The following is a 21757-nucleotide window of genomic DNA, read 5'->3' as shown; positions in this document are numbered from 1 at the left end:
AGTCCAGAGCCCTCACTCCATCTGGCTGTGGCCTCTGTTGATGGGGATTCTGTGCTTTTCTGGCTCAGTCTCAGCCCTGACTCATTACAGAGGCTCCACACGGTCCCCTCCCGCCAAGGACAAGCAGTCCTCCATGAGAAACTAGGCTGCCAGGACCAAGGGTGCCAGGGTAGGAAAGCCAGCCTGCCCGGAGCACGGGAGCTGCGGTGGTGGCTGGCAGAGCCAGAGCCTCTGGCTGCAGGGGGTGCAGGTAAGGCTCAGCGCCCAGGGCTGCCCCGCAGCCTGCGTGAGGGCGTACTGCTGGCTGCTAGGCTGTAGGGAAGGGGCTCGCTCTGCAGGATGCTGTCAGCAGCACTGGTAACGTGCTGACAAACAGGAATTGCTGTGAATGTGCTGTACCCGCCCCCCCGCCCCCCCTGAGACTTGACAAGCTGAAGCTCTCACGAGGGCTTCAGGAGCAGGCTGCTGCTGGGAGCTGCCTCCCCTGTTACCCGGTGCCTTGGAGATGGCATGGATGGACCAAACCCTTGGTCACACCATCCCTTCCCCATGGCACTGGGAGCCAGGTGCCCGCGTCCTCACTGCTTAGAGCTGCCCTCAGTGCAGTACTTAAATTGAGAGCAATAGGGAAGAGACGGATTGCTTAGGAAGGCAGAGCTCTTTATGAACCTGAGGACAGACCCCAGAGAGACCCTCCCGGCAGACATAATGGAGCAGATTGTGCAGGGCATGTTTGCGACGGTAACACAATCAGTTACAGTGATTTACAGCATACAGATACATGGGCTATGGCAGAGAAATCTCCGCAAAGCCACAGCTACCACATACATCATATGCCAACGCAGCAGGTGTCCAGCAAGAACATGCAGATTCACAGCATCAGCAGCGAGCTGCTGGATGAACGTGCTGAGCCTCCCCTGGGCTCTGCAGGGACTGGTATTTTTTCATGGGGGAACAGTCAGTGCTGCTGCTTGGCCAGTGCACGCCCTGCCCGACAGCCCATCAGGAGGGCAAGACAGCACCAAACACCTAAGTGCAGGCACAGGAGCCTGCAGCACCGCTAGTGTCAAAGTCTTGGCTGGACAGATGGGGTCTAGGATGTGAGTTCAAGTCCCGGTATCCCCTCCCTGTGCGTGCTCAGAAACCCAGGCGCATGCCTCCAGCTTTGGGAGGGAGTCAGCTATCAACGGCTCCAGAGCGCAAAGAGGGCAGGCGCGTTGAGTGGGGACAGCCAGCAGTACTCCACCACGCTGTACAGTGCATAGCCCAGGAGCAAACCAAAGAGCACGTCCGTCATATTGTGCCTGCCCAGCATGACCCTCGAAATGCTGACGATGAGAGCCCAGAGCACCACGAGGACCCGCAGCGGGACGGCCAGCACCAGGTGACGTAGAATGAAGCAGGAGACCAGGGCAGCTCTGGTGGCGTGGCCGGACGGGAAGGAGTACTTGTCCACCGAGATGGTGACAAACATGTCCATCTTGTTGTGGGTGGGCCGCTGCCGCTTGACAAGCCCTTTCACCACTGCCACCAGCACGAGATCCAGCAGCAATGCTAGGAGACAGTAACCGTAAGTAAGCAAGGTTTGGTTTTTTGGTTGGTTCTCCCCGTCCCCCTCGGCTCCATGGAAAACAAGGCAATAAACAAAGCAGCCATTAGCTAAGAAGAAAGCACTTGGTTACCAAAACCTGCTAAGAGGAGGCAGTATTTCCCATGGCTATGATACCCAGGCAGGGAGAGCATGGCAGTCAGCCAGCACTTGGCCTTCTCCAGCACATCTTCAGTCTCTGCTCTTGCTGCACGCAGCCCTCATGCAAGGCCAGACCCTCTCCTGCCACAGCCAGCAACAAGGCTCTGCCCAGCTTGCACCCAAGCGTAAAATCTGCGTAAAATCTGATCTTGCCATGACTCGGGGCCCAAACCCACCCTTAATCTGAAGGCAACAGCGGCGTTAATATTCCCCACAACTCCCTTCCCGACAGCCGTGCTAACTCAGCATTGCTTTGCCTTTCCTTCCTGGCTGGGGGACAAACTGACCCGGGTGAATGATCGATCCACTTCAACTACTCAGCCAGAGCTCAGCGTGAGGGGCCTCAGCTTGTGGGCGGCCAGAGCTCCGGCGGTCTGGCTTCTCCCTGCGGCTGGCAGGATTAATGCCAGAAAGTTAACCGCACTTCGGTTTTCAGGAGCGGAGTAAAGGGTGACTTAAATAATGGTAGCTGGCCCCCAGAGAGCTAAAGGCTGTTGCAGTAGAAGTCACCTGTGAGCAGCATTCAGCCAGTGTTTGGCAAGAGCAGCTTCCCACGTAGGGCAGAGGGTGCTTTCTTCATCCCCATTAGCTCGGCTAGCCCAGCGCCCACAGCCAGGGCTACTTCTTCCAAGGAAGTCTCGTGAGAGGCTGACTTCTGCTTGTCCTAAGGCTTATTTCTGGACACCAAATCTTTTGGTCACTTCAGTCCATTCCCTTTGGTTAAATACCTGTACCTCCCAACCCCCCTTAAATATAGTTCAATTGCTTTTTCCCGTTTTACATATGGTTTGGGATGTTCAGCTTGGACATTAGGGAACGCTCCTTTCCCACGTGGGTGCTGCAACCCTGGGACAGGGTCCCTGAGAGGTGGTGGCTGGCCAAGGCCCTGGTGCTGGGACAGACCTCCTCGAAGCAGAGGTCAGGTTGAAAGCCTCCAGGTCCTTTCCCACAGCCCTGCCGTGTGGGACTGTAATTTAATCACGTGTTGCTAGATGAAAAAGATGAGTAAACTCGTATGTTTCCCACCAAAAGGATACAAATTCAAATGATAAGTGTGAGACACCAATTATTTGCAACTTCATAGAAGAGTAAGAACTTGGACCCTAAAAAGGTGTGTTGCTCTGGAGCGACTACGGTTTCTAAGTGAGCAAAAATGAGGAATCTAAGTACACCTAATAGGACGGGATGCCGGGGTGGGGGGGGATGTTACACCACACAAGATTAAAACGCATGCTTTGAGGTGAGTCTCCTCGCTTGCTGATACAGATCAATCCATGCAGGTACTACCTGCGGGGAGCCCAGGGGCGCAGACGTCTGCGTGCCAGAGCAGCTTTTCAGGGAACAGGCTGGTGGCTCAACACTAGGCAGCTGCACCTGGAATGCGCTGTTCTGATAAGCCGAAGAGCTAAAAGAGAGTTCAGCTCCCCGAAAGTCTTGTGCAACCGCAGGAGCCGTTTGGCTGTCAGGAGTTTCGCAGGCCGTGGGTCGGAGCTGTGACGTGCGCCGTACCCAGGCCACCATGCCCTGCGGCTGCAGGGTTACCTGCGCTGGTGCCAGGCACCCCGGGTGAGCCCGCGCCCGGCACTCAGCACCAGCTAGCACCCTCGGGGCTGTGCGAGGCTGAGGTTCACCCAGCTCTGCCCCGTCCCCCAGGTCCCCTTCCCCCCCCCCCGCCTCGCAGAGCCCCGCGGTGAGCCCCCAGCCTCACCGAACAGCAGGTTGAGCAGCACCTCCCTGGCGGCAGAGCTGTGGCTCTGGCAGAGCCCGTAGCAGGTGCCGAGCAGCCAGGGGACGCCGTGCCCCGACACCTCGATGACCTTCATCAGGGGCCGCGCGCTGCCCCAGGCCGAGCCCTCGGCCGCGCAGACCCCCAGGCGCTTGGAGGCCCAGAGGTCGATGGCGAGCAGCGAGCTGAGGGCGATGCCCACGAAGGACGGGTTCAGCTTCATGCAGTCCTCCTCGGGCAGCGCGGCCGCCGCGGGGCCGCCCGCCTCCCGCCGCCGCGCCGGGCTGTCGGGGGCGCCGGGGCCGCGCTGGCTCACCAGGGACAGGAACTCGGGGCGGCCGCCGCCGCCGCGCCGGTCGCGGCTGCTCCGGGGGCTCGGCATGGCGGGAGGCCTGCGAGAGGCGTGGGGCCCGTCACCGCCCGCCGCGCCTGCTCCGGCCGCCCGGCAACCGGCATGGCACCCCCCGCGCGGGGCCGCTTCCCCTCCCGGACGGCGCCCCGCTCCCCCCGCCGCACCCCCAAGGGCGCACCGCCGCCTGCTCGGTACCGGGCAGTCCCACCGCGGCGCCGCTTCCCCTTCCGCCTCCCCCCGCCGGCCGTGGTGCAGCCGGCTGCCGCGGCGCCCCCTGGCGGCGGGGAGGCCCCTCCGTCCGGCCGCGGCCCGCGGGGCGGGGCTCGCCCCGCCTCCCCCCGCCCCCTCGCCGGGCGCACGTGCCCGCCCCGGCCGGCGTACGGCAGCCGGCGAGGGCCCGAAGAGGCGCGGCGGCGGCGCCTTCGCCCTGCCGGCGCCGGTGCGGGCGCCGGTGCGCGGGCGGCGATGCGCTGCGGGCGGGCGGCGGCAGCGGCGGCGGGGGGGGGGCCCGGCCTCCCCCCCGGCCCCGCGGTTCGGCGGCGGAGGGTAACGCGGAGCAGCGCTCGGCCATGGGGTGCCTGCAGAGCGTGGCCTGCAAGGCGCGGGTGCGTCGGGAGCAGATCGTGGTGTCGGACGTGTCGGCGACCATCGAGCCGGCGGCTACCGCCATCGAGGAGAGCTCGCCGGTGGTGCTGCGCTACCGCACGCCCTACTTCCGCGCCTCGGCCCGCGTCCTCATGCCACCCATCGCCCGGCGCCACACCTGGGTGGTGGGCTGGATCCAGGCCTGCAACCACATGGAGTTCTACAACACCTACAGCGACCTCGGCGTGTGAGCACCGGCACGGCCACGGGCGGGGGGCATGCCTGCGGCGGGGGGCCCCGGCACCCACCGCTCCCGCTGCCGACCTCGGGCTCCTCGGCACCCACCGCCCCTGGGCCCTGGCACCCACCACCCCAGCTGCCAACCTCGGGCCCCCTGGCACCCACCGCCTTCGGGCCCTCCAGCACCCACCACCCCCGCTGCCGGCCCCGGGCCCTCGGCACAGCCCCCAGCCTGCTGCAGACCCCGGCACCCGCTGCCCCTGCTGCTGGCCCACGCCTCGTCCTTTCGAGGGCCCAATGGCCAGGGACCCGCTCGGTGGCTGGCATGGGGCTGGGGGCTCTGCCTGAGCCTGGTCGTGCGGGTGGCACCAGGGGTCACGCTGAGGGGTGAAGCTGCTGCTGCTGCGCCTTCTGCCAGGGGCGCGGGCGCCAGGGAGCATCAGATCCCTGTGCTGCCCACCCGCGTCCCCACACTGAGGCACCTTGGCTTGCCATGGCACTGGAGTGCTTGGGGACACTGGGGCGAGAGGAGGTCATTGCTTGTCAGGGGGCAGGGGGCGGCCACGCATCCTCTGCCGCTCGCAGCCAGCTCCAGAGCCCCAGCGCTTCCCAAGCCGGAGCTGGGACCGGGTGGGAGGTTCCACCAAAGCTGCCTGCTTGCCGTCGCTGTGTGGTGACTGGCACCCCTGCCACAGCCGCGCCATGTTGCTAATGGGGTCTGCAGTCCCCCCCCCCCAGCTGTACTGCAGTGATTTCATCACACCAGCAACAGGCGTTAACGGTGGTATTTAATTATTGTATGTGGCTCTGGGCCGGTGTGTGTGTTCAGAGGTGTAAAAACCGCAGGCTGGTGTTGCAGGAGGGAGGTGCTGCAGCCAGTGTGGGGCAGAAGGCTGTTCTGCTCCAGCACAGGGGCTGGTTAAGGAGGGGTTGACCCCAGAGGGGTCCACAAGGAGTTTGGGCCCACTTGGTTTGATTGTGGTTAATTACAACACCGTAACGCTGGCAGAGCAAAGGCTTTGGCTGGCCATGAGGAGCCAAATCCGTCTTGGTATCCCCAAAGGAACCAAAGCCATGTTTGTTGTTGAAGGTGGTCCTAGAGAGCTTGCGGCAGGCAAGGCGGGGGTCCCCACACCAGGCACTGTTGCTGCTGTTTCCCTGCTAACCTGCCCTTTCTCCTCACATTCCCTAGGTCAAGCTGGGAGCTGCCCGACCTGCGAGAAGGAAGAGTAAAAGCCATCAGCGATTCGGATGGTGTGAGCTACCCCTGGTACGGAAACACCACAGAAACCGTGACCCTGGTCGGGCCCACTAACAAGATCTCCAGGTTCTCAGTGAGCATGAATGACAACTTCTACCCCAGCGTGACGTGGGCTGTCCCTGTGAGCAACAGTAACGTGCCGCTGCTGACCAGGATTAAAAGGGACCAGAGCTTTACTACGTGGCTGGTGGCCATGAACACCACCACCAAGGAGAAGATCATCTTGCAGACTATAAAGTGGAGGATGCGAGTGGACATCGAGGTTGATCCCATGCAGCTGCTGGGGCAGCGGGCACGGCTGGTGGGGAGGACTCAGCAGGAGCAGCCCCGGATCCTCAGCAGGATGGAGCCCATCCCACCAAACGCACTAGTGAAGCCTAACGCCAACGATGCCCAAGTCCTCATGTGGAGACCCAAGCGAGGGCAGCCTATAGTCGTGATACCTCCCAAGTAGAGCGGCGCCGGGGTGTGTGCACGAGGGCCTGGGTGCTGTCAGCCTGCTGCAGACGGACGGGGTTTCTGAGCCAAAGCAGATCTCTCGGGTCCTCCAGCCTTTGTAGCTGCGCTTGGAAACGCAGCTTCTCCTCAGTCGGAAAGAGAGCCTGGCTGGCCCCGGGGGTGCGGAGGAGGGATCGCTGAGCTGGAGGATTTCCCAGGGAGCGGAATCGAGTACTTCGAGGGGCTTGTGGCTGGGAAAGAGGCTGTCTGACCTGAACAGACTCGTCTTCCCTTGCAGGGCGATGCAAGGATCGTGAGTGCGATTGAACCGTGCCTGTGGCAAACGCTGCTTTCCACTCAGCTGGAGGTAGAAGCGGAGGCCGCGCCCGCTGGGTGCGGAGGGCTCCTGTGGTGACCCTTCCCACCGGGGCGCGGGTGTCCCGGCAGTGTCTATACCTATGCATTTCGGATTGATAATCCACGCCTCGTCCTGCACGCTGGGACTGGGCGGGAGGGCCCAGGAGTGGCGCGGGCGCTGGTAGCGCCGGGGTGCTGAGCTGGAGCCCGGCGCTGGCTGGGGCTGCGGCCCAGGAGGGGTTTTCTGCAGCTGAGGGGGAGTGGGACACATTTTGCATGCGTCGGGGTGTGTTTGGAGTAGTTGTGAGTGTAGGAGATGCCATAGCTCTTTTCTGTCTTGGAGTGAGATCTAAGGGCAGGTTAGATGTCCTTTCGTTTTAAGGTGCACTAGTTCTTTGCGGTTCCTCAGCCTCCCCGCCCCCAAATCCTGCTGCCTTCTCTCACGGAAGCAAACCCCATTCTCAGCCGAGTGAGAAATCGGGAGCAGTCCCCGTTCACCCGGCCCAGGTGCTTGCTAACTGTGTGCAGGGGGTAGCCAAACCACCGTGGAGGCACCCCGGGACTCGCACGCTTCCACTGCAGACACAAGTCCCTTGCAAGAAGTTGGGTGCTTGCTCATTTCCCATGCAAATGCCAGCTCACGTGGAGACAGACCCTCCTCCTCCTCAGCCACCCACAGAGTGGAGTGCTTACTGGCAGGGATGCCGGTGGAGGGGACAGCATTGCCCCAGGCTCTGCAGGGATGGGGGTCTCCTCTCTGTGGGTTGGAGGCAGGGGTGTGAGCAGAGGCTGTGTGGGGCAAGCCTGGGTTTGCCCGGGAAGGAGGAGCAGGCACTGCCTCCTGCTGCTGCAGGTGCTTGGGAGGCGGCAGGGGGCTTAGTTTGCCTTTCTCCTTGCCCCTTGCTGCCTGGATGGCTGGCATCGACTGGTCTGCGGTGCGGCACTGTGGGCTCCAACCTGCAATTCCCAGTGTCTCGCCCTTGAGATGCAGCAGAGGCGTAAGCCACGGCTGTGCTGCCAGTGCCCCAGGCACCTGTCGCTCCCGGGTTACGGCTTTTGCTGCTTTCTCTGCTCCATCCACCGCCCCAGCGTGAGCCCTGTGACTCCTCTGGCTCACACCCCTGCCTCCATGCCATGGGAGGTTTGCGCTGCCCTGGGGATGCAGGTGACTCCCACTGGGAGAGTCCCGTCTTCTGTCCTGCTGCCAGGAGAGCCCGGGGAGGATGGCCGTGTTCGGCACTTGGGTGCAAAGCCTTTCCTGCAGTATTAGCAGCGCTGTCCTCGGCCTGGCTGTCGGGACGCCCAGCCCAGGTCTGCTTTGTTCCCCCCGGTGTGCTGGCACATCCCTGCAGCATTGCTCTGCCAAGCGTGGCCGAGCTTCTGCCAAGCTTCAGCCATGGCTTGTGCTTTTCCAGGGCAGGATGCGCACCGCGGTCCCCGCCGGCAAAGGGGCTCCCCAGGCATCTTAGACCAAAAATCCCTGTGAGATCCCCATGCTACTTAACTATTCTCAGTAGCGTTTGCCGCTGCTTCGATTCTTTATTTTTTCCTTTGGGAGTGTTGCATTTTGATGCCTCGATGCACACTTCCCCGTGCTGGGGCTGGCGGTCCTGCTTCTCCTGCTCGGCCTCACAGCGGGCTGGGAACCTGCTGCTTTTGGTGCCTACATCTGGGTTTTGCTGGGGGCTCCAGCTTTGCGGTGGGAGAGGTTTGGAGGGAGGGTGGGCTCTGAGCTTTGGTTTGCTGTGTCTTCTGGGGCAAAACTTCTACTGGGAGCTTGCCAGCGTGGGAAGATGTCTAGTCTTGTGAGACTGCCCATGGTTTTGTCCTGATGTGGGATTGACGTCAGCTTTTGCCGTCACCAATGTTTTGTTTCTCAAAAAGTGTGTGTGGAGAGGGCTTAGAAACTCTAAAGACAATTTTTCTTAATGTTTGGGGGAGGAGGAAGAGGGGTAAGTACCTTTTGGTTTCAAATAAGGCAGATGCGTACTTTTGACTCAGTGGGACAGAAATGTCTCTGGCAGCATCACAGCTAAGAAGCCAGAGGAAGAGGTTCCCCAACAACCTGGTAGCCCAGAGATGGGCTGCAGGCGGAGGATGCTGTGTCCAGAGAGGCTATGTGAGCCAGCTCCCCAAACCTGCAGGGAAGGGCTGGGGTTGTGCTCGGGGGCTGCGTGCCGGCTGTCAGCCCAGGGAGCTGCTGTGGCACTGCCGTGGTGCCAGCTGGCTGGGAGAGCGGGGATGCTGGGGCAGGGATGCTCTTGAATTCATTGCCATCTTTTGGGATGTGCTGGCTGGTCGGAGCCTTGGCACATTGTCTGCCATGACATCGAGACAGCAGCGGCTGCCAGTGTCTGGCCGTAGCTGTAGCCATGTGCCTGAGCTCCCAGGGCTGCCCCAGCCTGCAGGCAGGCTCCGGCTCAGCCCTGGGGCCATGCCTGCCTCCACCCCTCCACACTTAGGCCGGGCTTCCATGCCCGCTCCTTCTCCAAAGGCTGCATTTGATGCACTTAACTCAGTTTTATGTGTGGGTTGTCTTCGTGGGCATTTCCCCGTTAAAAAAAGAAAAAGAAAAAAAAATTTGCAGAAAATTGTTTGCAAAAAAAATTTGGAAACAATTTTTGCAAAAATCTGCAGGCATTTTGCATGTTTGCAAAAGGTGCGTGTTCACACTTGGGTGGAGGTGCTGGCCGAGCATCTGCCCGAGCTCAGCAGCACTGACCGGTGGGTGCAGGGCTTGAGGTGGGTGCAGGGCTCGCGGTGCTCAAGTGAAGGGAGGGAAGGGGGGGGAGGCAGTGGCTGAGAGCTCCCGCCTGCGAGTCCAGGTTTGGCTTGCGTCCCCGTGGCCTGCAGCTGTACTGATAGGGACCCCGAGTGGGACCCCCCAGCTGCAGAGCCCACGCCAGGGATGAGTACCTGGACCCCCAGCCTCAGTTATCCATCCAGCCATGGGATGCCTTCCCTGCACTGCCCTTTCACACCAGCACCCCGTTATCTCAGGGAGGGGCAGGTCACGGAAATGCCCACCCTCACACTCCCCTTGCCCTGAGCTTCGGGGTGCCCCTTCCCCTCCGTCCCGTCCTCGGGTCATTTATTTATCTATTTATCTATTTATCTATTTATCTATTTATTTATTTATTTATTTAAGTTATTTATTGGTATTTATTGATGGCTGGAAGTTGGGGGGGTCATTTCTGCTGCACGGTGGGGGCAGCTGGGTCCCCCCCCCGCCCAGCCCCCTGCGTTTTGGGGTGCTGCCATGTGTTTGGGAGCACTGCTGGGGAGGGATGCTTGTGGCCCCCCCCGCTCCTGCTCCCGTCCCCTTTCGAAGCTGGGAGGGGGAGAAAGGATGGGGAATCACGTCGTGCCTGCTGGGAGGACACCTGGTGCCTGTCCCCTTCCTGCAGAAGCTCGAGGTCCCTGTGCCCCCTCCCCAGGCGCTGTGCTCCCTCCTGTGCCCTTCTGTATTCACTGACCCGGCCTCCTGGCATTTCTCTGGCTGCTCCTGCTGGGTTTGCTGTCGTCAGTTCCCGGAGACAGTGGGAAGAGCCAGGATGTGTGGGTGCCACTATGGAGAAAAGACCAAACCAGGTATTCTGCTGCCGCGTGGGGAAAATCGGAAGAAGAGGAAAGCTGGTTTTGCAGAGTGCCTTAAATACAAATGACTTTACCGAGTAGGGGGCTTGGACTTCTGTCTCTGGATGTTATTACCAACTCGAACAAATGTTGCATTTCACTTCTCTGGGATTAAAAGAAAAACCACTCGAGCTGTACTGGAACCAAACCCTGTGTTTGCTTGAGTCCATCTGGCTGGCTTGCACCTCTAGGGGAGCAGGAATTCGTGGGCTTTTGGCTGTCAGCCCCTGCCTGGCTTGGCAGTGGGACCAGCAGCTGCCCCTGCCTGCTTCAGGCCCCTGGGTCTGGTGATGGGACCTGTTCCCCCTTGTCCCAACTAGCAGGTGCTTCTCTGGTGTCCCAGAGAGGTTGTGCTTGCCCTGCAGTGCCCCTTCCCTAGGGATGCTCAGAGCAGCCTGTCTGTACAAAGCTTGCTGTAGGGCCATGTCCTCAAGCTTCCAGAAAATGGGACAGTCAGTTGGAAAGCTCAGGGGGGGGCGGCGGGCAGACAGCCCTTTTTCCCAGTGGAAACCAGATCAAGGTGGGGGCTGCATGCTGAGGGAACAGCAAGAAAGCCAGGAGCTCATGCAGCCCAGCTGTGGGGGACCAGGGGCTGCCAAGCTTGATAAGGCTGAAAAATTACACCGAAAGGAGCCATTTCCCCTTTGAAATTGCAGATCCCCCCTCCCACTTCTTGCAGAGTGAAAGAGGCGGAATAAAACTCAAGCCAGAGATCAGGTGTTTTTATCTTCTAGTAAAAGTAATACATGGGGATAATGCAGAACTGGATAATGAAAGTTCATGTAAGTCATTTTGGGGAAAATACTGATATTCACCATATATGTCCTGAAGGCAATGAAACATTAATATAAACTTTTCTTTTTTTTTGCAATTAAAGAGGGAGCTGTCTGAAGCACAGACGTGTTTGGGGAAGGATGTCCTCAGTGGGGTGGCCTGGCCTGCATGCTGACGTGCAGGACAGTGACAGGAGCCGGCAGTTCTGGATGTTGTCCGACGGGCTCCATCCCAGGTGGGTGTGGGTGCTGCCCCGGGAGTAGGGCCTGCAGGATGCTGGAGGGTATCTCATTGCATCCAGCACACTGCTCACAGCGACCATCAACCCTACTGACCCCGCCTGCCGCGGGGTATGCTCGTGCCCCAGGCCAGCCAATTTCTTTCACAAGCTGCTCGTTTTCAGTGTTGCTGGTTGTGCCGGGCACCGAGATGCTGGCTGGCTATTCGGCGAGTGGGTTTCTTTCCTAGCATTATTCTGAAACATCGCTCACCTCTTGGCAAATCCCCAAGGTGTAGGTGTGGGAGAGCGGGGTGGAGTTCGCCTGGCTTGTATGATGCCCTGGGAAGCAGGGCAGGACCCCCGCCCAGCACTCGTGGCAGGCCATGCTGCAGCACGTTCCCCAAGCAGACATCTTCCTGACACCGAGATCCTGCTGCCTTGCCTGAGACTATGTCCCCTGGGACAACCTGCGTTTCCAAAGCAAGTTACAGAGCAGGAACAAGGGCGATCCGTGTCAGTGCCACCCACCCAGAAGCATGGCCACACATCGCAGCTGCATGGCCACAGGGAACAAAGTAAACGGCGCAGGATGCCATGGACGGCAGCAGAGACAGGCCAGGGATATTGCAGGTAGTACTGAAGATCAGTTTATTTGCTCTATTCCCTCTTCCATAAAACCTAAAACCAACCGACTTCCAGCAACAGATGAGAAAGCAGTGAGAGATTTGGCTCTGCAGCTCCTCCTCTACGCACAGGATCCCACAAAGGTGTAAATGCGTTAGTGACGGCTGCTCTGAAAGGCACGCAGCAGCTTGGAGCCCCCGAAGCTCCCTGATGGGAAGGTGTGTGAGCCCAGCAGGACACCCCTCCGGGGCCCGGCTGCTGACACCACGCTTCCCACCGTGCCTTCGGGAAAAACTCAGCCAGTGCTGAACATGAGAGACTCCACAGCATGAGCCCTGGAGCCCCCACTGGTCTGCTAATCTCTTCCTTGTGGGGCTGATTCAAGGCAAAAAAACACCCAGGGTTTTAGTTTTGAGGGGATGTGAGGGATGAAAGGGATGGGGAAGATTGGTTTAGTATTGTGATGCACCATCAGTGTTGATGGTACGAGGCTGCTGATCGCACGGTGTGGGGGAGGCAGGAGCTGGGCACGGGGAAGGCTCCCAACACCGAACGATGTGCAGCCTGGCGGGACGGATGGCGGACCCACTCACTCCGGCTGCGGGGTGTAACGCAGGTACTTCTTGCCCGACGGCAGGTCCTTCGTGAAGACTCCTTTGGGAAAGAGCTTCTTGGCTTCCTCATCAGGTAAGGTGGGCACGACCATGACACTGTCACCAGGCTGGGGAGCAAACGGGAACTGTGAGAGCAGCAGAGGAGCTGGATGCAGGTGGCATGTCCCTGCTGGTAGGTGACAGTCTCCTCGTGAACGCTCAGCCCCAGTGCCCCAGGCATGTCCCCTGCAGTGAGGACTGAGTGGGAGCTACACCAGGAGGTGTGGGTGACGTTGAAAGGGACAGCTGTGCCATTTGCCAGCCCTGCCAAGGGATCTCGCAGCCCAGCTCTTCCCCACAGCACTCCCACAGGAACAGGGAGTAACGAGAGAGGAATTCGGGCACCTCTGTGACGCAGGAGGGAGCACAGTTTGCCCAAGCTGCTCACACATTCCTATTGCTCTGGCACTCCTGCAAAGGCAGTGGCTCCCCCTGGCATGCTGAGCCCCGGGGAAAGGTGTGCTGCCCTGGCAGGTGGGCAAGCTGGCCCCGCACCCCTGGGAGTGCTGCAGGAGACAGGTATCTTCAGAGGCAAGGCTGCCTCCATGCCCTGCTCTGCCCCAAGAAGTGAAGGTGCAGTTCATTGTACATTCAGCACATGAATTCTGGTGTTGAGGGATGGAGAGGCACAGTGAAGTGCATCAATACCCCGAGCTACTCAGTCTCCAGGGCTTGTGCCTATGGGGCCCTTCCAGCCCAGATGGAGCAGCTGTTTGGGACAACGCTCTGGGAGCCTGGTCCTGCCTCGTAACACAGGAGGACTTCTGCAGGACACCCTGTAACAGCAGGAGCGTGTCCTCTGGCTCCACAGCGGCAGGCTTCCCCAGTAACAGATATCAAAGCCAGCGGCAGGACAGGTCCAGGAGCTGAGCAGCTCTGCTGGGCTGAGGAAACACTGGATAGCTAAAGCAGCCAGACTGTGCTGCTTGTTCTTGCTTTTCCCTGGTTGCCCAAACTGTTCTCAGGAGTTTTAAATAATGCTACTAAACAGGGATGGCCACAACTGAGCAACTTCAAGTAGTAATCAGCTGTATACACGCTGAGCAAAGCAGGGCCATGCCCATATTGGCCCTTCCTGGCTCAATGGCAGGAAAGCAGTGCGCCAGCCAAGGGAGCAGTCCCCCATGCTTGCTGCTTCACTGGCTTTGAGGGGACTCTGGCACACTGACACCTGGTAATGCACTTTCTTATCACAGACAGCAAGGGCAGGACCTGCCATGGCCCAGAGTTCAAGTACTGATAGCCAGAAGGGCCCAGCACTGGTGTCTGGTGGCACCAGGGACCAAGGGCAGGGAAGGGAGGTTCCTGTGGCTGACCCCAGACTGCAACAGCCCTGGGAACTGGGCTGGGATCTAACTCACATCCCAGGACCCCAGCGGCTTTCAGCACCCCATGGATCCCCCTCCAAGGGAGGCTGGTTGACGTTTCAATGCACATTTTCAGTGCCCAGCTGTGAGATCTGCTCCCCTCCTCACCTTCCAGTCCACAGGTGTAGCAACCTTCTTGTACGCTGTCAGCTGCAGGGAGTCCACCACTCTCAGGATCTCATCAAAGTTTCTCCCAGTGGTGGCTGGGTACAGGATGGAGAGTTTCAGCTTCTTATCCGGGCCAAAAACAAACACCTGAGCACAGGGAGACAGGGTCAGGGACTGGGCAGATGATGTTTGTCCAACTGCCCCACTGGACCTGCTCAGCGCTGCTGCCTCTCCCTTTCCTGGGAGGTGGCCTGCTTGATCGCAGGTGTTGGGACAGGGGAGATGCCACGGTGGCAATCTCCTAGAGCAACAAGTGACGCCCAGGCACAGGGAACACGGTGTTTGCTCTGGGAGCTCCTGTTTCCAATGACAGCTTGTTCTGCTACCAAAAATGCTTCCTCCCCTCGACCTGTGCCCTTTTAATGCAAGCATGGGATGGGAGAGGGAAAGTCCAGCAGATCGAGCACTTTTGTCTCCTATGTTAGGACAGGCACAACCGAGATAAGGTGGCAGCAACAGCAAGACGGAGCTGTTGCCAGCACTGCATCAGCCTCTTCCTGCAGCACGACCGATGGCTCTAGCCCAAGGAAGTCAACTTAGCTCCTGAGGATGGTCACGTCCCTTCAGGTAAGCTGCCCCTGTCTTCAAGCCCAGCCCCAAGGCGATACCTACTGCTGAGAAGGGTGCCACGCAGGGCCTGGTACTTACCACACGAGCGGTCAGGGGCATGCCGTCCTTGTCCCGCTCATCTGGGTCCAGCATGCCCAGCTTGACAGCGAGCTCCCGGTTTGCATCAGCAATGATGGGGAAGGGGAGTTTCTCCTCAGGTTGCTCCCCATTGTACGCATTGATGTCCTGCAGAGACAAAACCACTGGCATTGCTCATCCTCCCTGCTGTGGGTACCATCAGAGGGGACAGAGGCCAGGCAGGGAGCAGTGCAGGCAAGCTTTATGTGTGTGGGGCAAGCTCCTGCAGAGGGGCCGTGCAAACACATTCAGCAGCTGCTCTACAGGAGCTTGTGACTTGCTTGGCCCCAAGGTCTCAGTCTGGGACAGCACAGCCAGGGGCTCATGGCCTTCCATGAAGTTTCTCTGCATGACAAACCAGAAACCTGCGTGCCAGGCTGGACTCTGTCTTGTTCTTAGAGGTCAGTTGTTTGGCTGTCTATGCTTACACTGTGTCACTCGGCTCTGGAACTGCCTGTGGACCAGCTGCTTTGCCCAGGCAGCGAGTATGGCAAAACAAGGAAGTCCTGGCCATGCCAGTGACCTCGGGGAAAGGTGGTTAAATCTCCCTGGAACAGAGGTGTCCCTCTTCCAACCCTCTCCCAGTAAGTGATCTAGCACTACTGACAGATGTGTTGGTGTCACACCTGAACTGGGCTGTGCTCTTAAGCCTCTAGTGGCAGAGCAAACCAGCAACTTTACTGCTAACAAAGGCCAAGTGCAACAATTCACAGGTCTTGTGTGAGGGACCAGCTCCATTCAGCAAGTCACTCCTAGCCTGCTTAGTTAAAGGCTCCTAAAAACAGAGTGAAAGTCTGAGTGCAGGTGCTGGGACACTGCACCTTTCTGAACCATGGCTGGGGCAGAAGAGAAAACCATTCCTGTCCACAGCTGTGCAAGCTCTCCCTTGTGACCACAGTTTATGAGGTTGCTCCCTGTGCTAGCCCAAACTTGACCTGCTCCACAGGGAAAACTATTTTGAGCGTCTCTGAATCTGGTCTGGACTCAGCCAAAGCATTCAAGCTATTCTTGTACTCTGCAGTACCACCCATACAGGTTACACTGAGCCACAGCAGGGCTGGGAGGAACCTGCTCAAGGCAGCACAAGCCGAGCAGCTGCCAGCATTAAAACAAATTTAATTCAAGGTTTCTGCCCCAAAACAGCTGCCTGTTCCTTTCAGCCTTGTTAGCCTCTGGCTCCAGTGCTGACACAACCCTCCCACACACCACTCTGGTGCATTATCAGCTGAGCTGATAATCTGAACGTACAAGCCTCTCTGCCTTACCCGGGCTTTCAGTGTGGGGGAACAGTCTGGGTCCTGCTCAGAGGGAACTTGGGGAAAGCAGAGATGAAAATGCTGCCCCTTGGTGCTGCCCACTGCGGCTCAGAGCAGGCCAGAGGCAGCAAGAGCAGGCAGGCCCTGCACCACTACTCAGCCCTCCTAGGCCAATGGTGGTGACAGGAAGAGCTGTAACCCTGCCCTGGTTGCTCAGGAACCTGCTACAAGCAGGTCAAGTGGTGTACAGGTGGGAAGACGCCTCCTGTACAGCTTTTCTCTTCACTTGCTTTCTCCCTGGGCCTTTCTGAGTCAGCTCTGCACCGCAAAAAGGGGCTGTTTATCTCTGCTGGGTTGTGGTCAGACCTGCCTTGGAAGGAAGGAATCGCTTCTGTTCTCCTGCAGACCTGCCTTGTCAAAGCAGATCAGGGAAGGAAAGCAAAGCCAGAGAGGCCAGCCCAGGCAAAACGCTTCTGAATGCCCCACAGAGTTGCAGGAGCCTGTAAATGAAGGTCAGACAGTGACACTCTCCCCACTTCTCTTCCAAGTGGAGGCTGGGGGATGAAGAGAGCTTCTAGAAGCAATATCTGAATCCTATGGACTGTAACTTGTTCCAAAATGCAGGCAATTTCATGACCTGGGGATCTTTGTACAACAAACAGCCTGATAAACCCTGCCCTATTTTGCTTGAAGGCACCAAATACTCACTTGACTTCCCTACAAACTATTTGTCTTTCCAGAGTCCAAGCTGAAACCAGACATCACTGGAGCGATTTATTCACCCCTAACTTGCCAAAGCAACGGCACCAGTGGCTAAAGAGAGCACTGAAACCTCCTCTGACATGCACAGCACGCGCCAGTCAACCCTGCTTAAGGAGCTTAGGCATTCAGCCAACCCCTAGAGAAGCAGTGCACAGACTGGGGAGGTAGGAGAGCGGGATCAGTCCCCAGCAGAGCTACAAGCTTATTGTGAGCCCCGGAGCAAGCCTCTGGGTCTTGGCTAGGGATGGACAAGAACAGCAGCGACATCTTCACTGGGAAAGTGAAGCTGAGCAAAGTGACGGGAGAATTATCAGCTATACTCTGGTTCCACCTACCCACTGAAATTTAACAGCAAAGCAAGAAGTTTCTTTGTTGTTTCATGCAGATTTCAGCCATCCCTCCTGCCTACTTGCTTCCTCACAGACTGTGCTCCATGTAAAAACAGCTTCATCCTCTCGCTACTGCTAGGAGCTTCATCCAAAGAGAAAGCACAGGTATGTGAAAGAACATTGCATGGAGAGGTCTGCCCAAAGTTTGGCTCACTCCTAGGGCTTCTCTCTAAGTTAAGATCTAGTGAAAGAAATTGCAGTTTCTAGATCTCACTCTAGCATTTAACGAAGACTGCTTCTGCCCAGACAGGCAGCTTCTGCCAAGGGTTGGTATCTCTGTTAAGCTCTTTTCTTTCTCACGGCTGGGCAGGAGAACATCTGGGGCACCGCCCTGATCTCAGAATTGTGGCAGGCCCTAACACTTGCCTTCCTAGTTCAGCTCTTTAGCTCTCCACATTATCTGAAGTTCTTCTCTGCTTTATCAAGGACAAAGGAAAAGGACCACAAGTATGGGCAAGGTTCAAGAGCAAAGCAATCGCATCCCTGTCCTCTTGTGTCCTCCACGATGCACGCATGCTGCGTTCATTGCTCCTCTGTGCTCCTTGCACTGCTCACTGTGTCGCAGCCTGACACGTCCTCTCATTCCCAGGACAAAGAGCCCCAGTTGCTCTGCACTGAAGCAAACCTGCCCAAATCTGCAGGCTGCTTTGTTCCCTTGTTCCCTCTCTGCACCTTTTCTTGTTCCCCTGTAGTCTGCAAGATGGGCGATTTCAAACATAGGCTGCACGGAAGACTCCAGTCTGCTACGGATTTATCCTCACCAATTGGATCTTTTGCTCTGGAGGGCTCTCTCACGGTTTTCTTTTTGACAGGTGCTGAGCTGACGTTTCCAAAGCACCGTCTCCAAGGCCTCTCCCAGCCTGACAGAAAGCTCCCCGCAGCTTGGTCCGCTGCCCTCTGCCTTTCTCCACACCTGTTCTGGAAGGTTTTCCAAACGTGCTATTCTGCCTCGCATCAGCCAGCGTAGAGAGGCTGTTCTGCAACTTCTCCTGGTTTTACCTGAGGTTGCAGTGAACAATTCCACAGCATCAGCAGAGTCAGCTCGTTTTTCATCTCTCTTCCAGATCACCTGAGTATGCTGAACCCCATGTGCCTCTGCAGATCCTTGAGGGTGCTCATCGCTTCCCTCACCTGACACAAGTTATTGCTTCCTCCTGTCTCCCTGCAGAAAAGAGCCTGTCCTTCACAAAGGTGACTTCATTGAGAAGCTTCTTAGAAATTTGAGGACTTGGAATAACTGTAGGGTATTGCTAACTTTTACAAAGGGTTTTACCCAACCAGGAGATGAAACTCGCTTACAAAAGCACAACCCAAACTTTCTGTTATATTTGATGGGATGTTATCTGCTAATTTGACTGGTGGTTTCAGCCAATTTGACCAGCACAGAAATCTCATTTACTGGTGTGGGATTTGTACGCTGTTTTTCCCAGGCCCTTCTCAGGCTTGGTGGGACATCAGCCATGCACCGCTCAGGTATGAAGGGCAATTTAAGCAATAAGGCAATTATGTAATTTCTAAAGACAGATTTGAGTGTGGAAATTTCTCACCTTTACTACCTGCTATTGCATGCATGTGTGAGAACATTCCCAATTTTAAGAGCAAAGAAAGAGGCAGGTAATTCACCCAGGGATTTTTATGCTCTGGCCACATCTGTCTGAAATGCTCATTTTAAACCCCTACTACCTATGAGCCCTGGAGTCACACTCCCTGGCAGGACACCATTGCTGAGGCTGCATTTGAAGTTCTTAATTAGCTCCTTTCATGTTCCTTCAGCAAGCTATTTAGCTCCCATCTTTTTTTTTTAAACTCCCTCATGATGGTTTTGTATTTAAGAGTCTCCTACTTGTGGTTTTATGTTTAACAAGCCCCCATTTCTTCTCTGTTTTCTTTTCCCTGCCTAGGCATGAATCACACCCTTTGAAGACTGCCTGTTTGCTTCTGATGCCTCCTTTCCTGTTTTATTACAGAACTTTTTGAGGCTCTGTGGATAGACTGCCTTCCTCTGAGATTTTGGCACCACTTCCATACACGTTTTACCCATTCAGGTACTGGTGGGAGAGCAGTAGTACCATTTTCTTCTGATTTCAAACTATTAGTGCATAGAGTGCCCTGGACTTTGTGAAGTGCTTCATGAAGAGATGGAGCAGACCTTCCTGTTCCTGCTCTGAATTTCAGCCCCTCCTAGCTAACATACTCTGGGAGTTGAGATATGTAGTTCCGAGCCTGTGCTCTGTTCTGTGCGGGCTTTTCCTCTGGCCTTCAGAGCAAGACAGCAGTGCAAGCTCTTCTTGCACCTCCCCACGCCCCATACCTTGCTCCAAGACAGGTGGTCTTGGACACTGTCAATGGAAAGGGCGATCATCTTCACATTGCGCTTGCTGAACTCGGATGCCAGCTTCGCTGCCCGGCCAAGCTCTGTGGTGCAGACGGGTGTGAAGTCCCGTGGGTGGGAGAAGAGGATGCCCCATCTGAAAGGGAGCAGACGGCATTAGGGTGAGATGTCATTCTGGTCTGTAATGCAGACAAAAAGCTGTAAAGATTGCACTGCACGGAGACTCGTGTGGGAACAGCTCATCTCTCTGCTAAGTGGAAATCCTGTCCTGGGAACTCTGGGCTAGAAGGCTTCATGAGATGAGCCCCGTTCCTCATGCTCTGAGGAACCCCTTGCACCTCATTCCCCCTCTCCCTTCCAGGATCCCACAGGGGATGCTGGTTCTTGATGTGGAAGTGGACACCGTGCCAGGTGAGGAAGTTTGGGGGAGCTGTGTGTAGACTGTGTACCCCAGAGACCACATGTGCAAGGGGACATAGATGCTAACCTGCCAGCCACGTTATTGCAGAGACCATTGCTGATTTACACGGCTATTTGCTATCCAGTCTACCCCATCAACCACCGTGAGGAGAAATACCCATGTATGTTGCGCAGCTTCAAAGAATGGGATAGGAACAAGCCATAACCCAACAGCTGCTAAACATACTTAATGAAAAAAAATAAGTATTTCAACACATTATGGCTACCGTTACAACAATGCTGCCACCTCGCTTTTGCCCACTGCTTCCCATCAGTGGATTTTGTAGTCTTTAGAGTAGGCAAATACAAGTGTACTTACACTTTACAGGTAAGGCAACCAGTGCAGAGGAAGGCAGCAATGCAGCCTAGCTTATGTCAAACCAGCTCTCAGATATTTCCAGAGGTTCAGGCAAAGCCACCTCAGCACGTAAAGTTCCCTGCTAGGGACTTGTCGCACTGTTTCTCAGCTCAACGCTCAACAGGGCTTACTGCACCACTCTTCACCTGGCCCCCAGTGCTCAGCAAATACAGCCGTATGCCGCAGCAGCTGGGGGAAGCTCTGCCTTAGAGATTTGGGAACGGAGCTGGAGGGATCGAGCAAGGCATGCTGCAGCTCTGCCAGGGCTGTGTGATTGCCATGGCTCACCATTAAGTTACTGGGCAGCTACCTGGCCACTGGTGCTACAAGTCTCTTTGTACACTAAGTATACTACCTGAATAAAGAGGCAGCATTTGAGTAGAAGCTGGCTGAGAAAGTGCCCCGTGGGTGATCAGGCTGGAACAGCCAGTTTTAAGGCACCCTGCAGCTTGCCTTCTTGCTAAGAGAGCTCCTTTTCTCCTTTTGCCAAAGCTTGCAATGCTGACAGAAGTGGACACAACCTGCCAAGCGCTGCCGGGAGCAAGTCCCAGATGTCCTGTGCCAGCACCCTGCTGCTCGCTCGTGCCAGAAACGGAGCAACAAGCCTTGCATGAAACAGCGCCCGAGGGCACGTGGCTTTCCCTGCCGGGCTCCAAGAGGACCAGAGTCCTTCGGCGCTGCTCCGTTACGCACCTTCGCGCACGCAGGCCCGCTCAGGCCCGCTCAGGCCCACTCACAAGGGACGTAGGTGCCACATGAGCTGGTCTCTGGGACTGGCCTGCACCAAGTGCTGCTGCTTTGCCCTTCCTGGGGCTCTGCTGCTTTCAGAGGCCCTCTCCCCTCTGCCTGGGGGCTCGGCTCGCCCCGCTGCCCCGCAGCCCGCAGGAGGGGATGGGGGAAGGTGGGCAGAGGTGCCGCGCAGCTCGGGCCCCTGGGAAATCGCCCTGCCCGGCGGCCCCCCGCGCCCCCCGGGCACAGCCCTGAGCGCTGCGGCTCGACGGAAGATGCGCTTTTTGGAAGAAGCTCGCGGCTCAGAGTGGCCGGCTCTGCCTCCCCACGGCGCTCCCAGGCCTGCGGGGGGACGGACCAGCCGGGCCCCCGGGGCCGTGCCCCGCGCTGGTGCCCGGTGAGCGGCCCCTCGCCCCCGCCCGCCCCCCCGTCCCGCTGCCCCCCGCGGTGCTCACGAGTCTCCTAAGAAGTCGTGGAAGCGGATGCGGCCCTGCGTGGTCTCCGCCTCGAAGTTGGGCGCCTCATCGCCCAGCAGCAGGCCCGGCATGGCTACGGCTGCTGCGGCGGTGGCAGACTCCGCTCGCTACCGGCGCTCTGCTGCGCATGCGCGGGGCTCCCGCCGCGCTTTACGGCC

At 57.6% G+C, this 21757-nt stretch overlaps 3 protein-coding genes across 3 annotated transcripts; 1 reads left to right on the top strand and 2 right to left on the bottom strand.

Moving 5' to 3' along the window:
• Window positions 1–643: 643 nt before the first annotated feature.
• Window positions 644–4061, bottom strand: PLPP6 (phospholipid phosphatase 6). The gene is made up of 2 exons (XM_040611118.1): window positions 3459–4061; window positions 644–1554 (listed from the first exon to the last, which is right to left on the bottom strand). Exons 1-2 carry the CDS (start codon window positions 3856–3858, stop codon window positions 1184–1186), a joined length of 771 nt encoding a protein of 256 aa, XP_040467052.1. The 5' UTR covers window positions 3859–4061; the 3' UTR covers window positions 644–1183.
• A 215-nt stretch (window positions 4062–4276) lies between these two features.
• On the top strand, window positions 4277–12252 carry FAM78B (family with sequence similarity 78 member B). Its single transcript, XM_040609858.1, has 2 exons — window positions 4277–4660; window positions 5846–12252. Exons 1-2 carry the CDS (start codon window positions 4398–4400, stop codon window positions 6366–6368), a joined length of 786 nt encoding a protein of 261 aa, XP_040465792.1. The 5' UTR covers window positions 4277–4397; the 3' UTR covers window positions 6369–12252.
• On the bottom strand, window positions 11971–21737 carry PRDX6 (peroxiredoxin 6). The gene is made up of 5 exons (XM_040609859.1): window positions 21579–21737; window positions 19557–19713; window positions 14800–14946; window positions 14092–14238; window positions 11971–12684 (listed from the first exon to the last, which is right to left on the bottom strand). The coding sequence occupies exons 1-5, from the start codon at window positions 21668–21670 to the stop codon at window positions 12553–12555; spliced, it is 675 nt and encodes a 224-aa protein (XP_040465793.1). The 5' UTR covers window positions 21671–21737; the 3' UTR covers window positions 11971–12552.
• Between the last annotated feature and the right edge of the window lie 20 nt (window positions 21738–21757).

The sequence above is a fragment of the Falco naumanni genome, chromosome 11 (assembly GCF_017639655.2).
Source record: "Falco naumanni isolate bFalNau1 chromosome 11, bFalNau1.pat, whole genome shotgun sequence".
Lineage (NCBI taxonomy): Eukaryota > Metazoa > Chordata > Aves > Falconiformes > Falconidae > Falco > Falco naumanni.
This window is presented reverse-complemented; position numbering and strand designations above follow the sequence as displayed.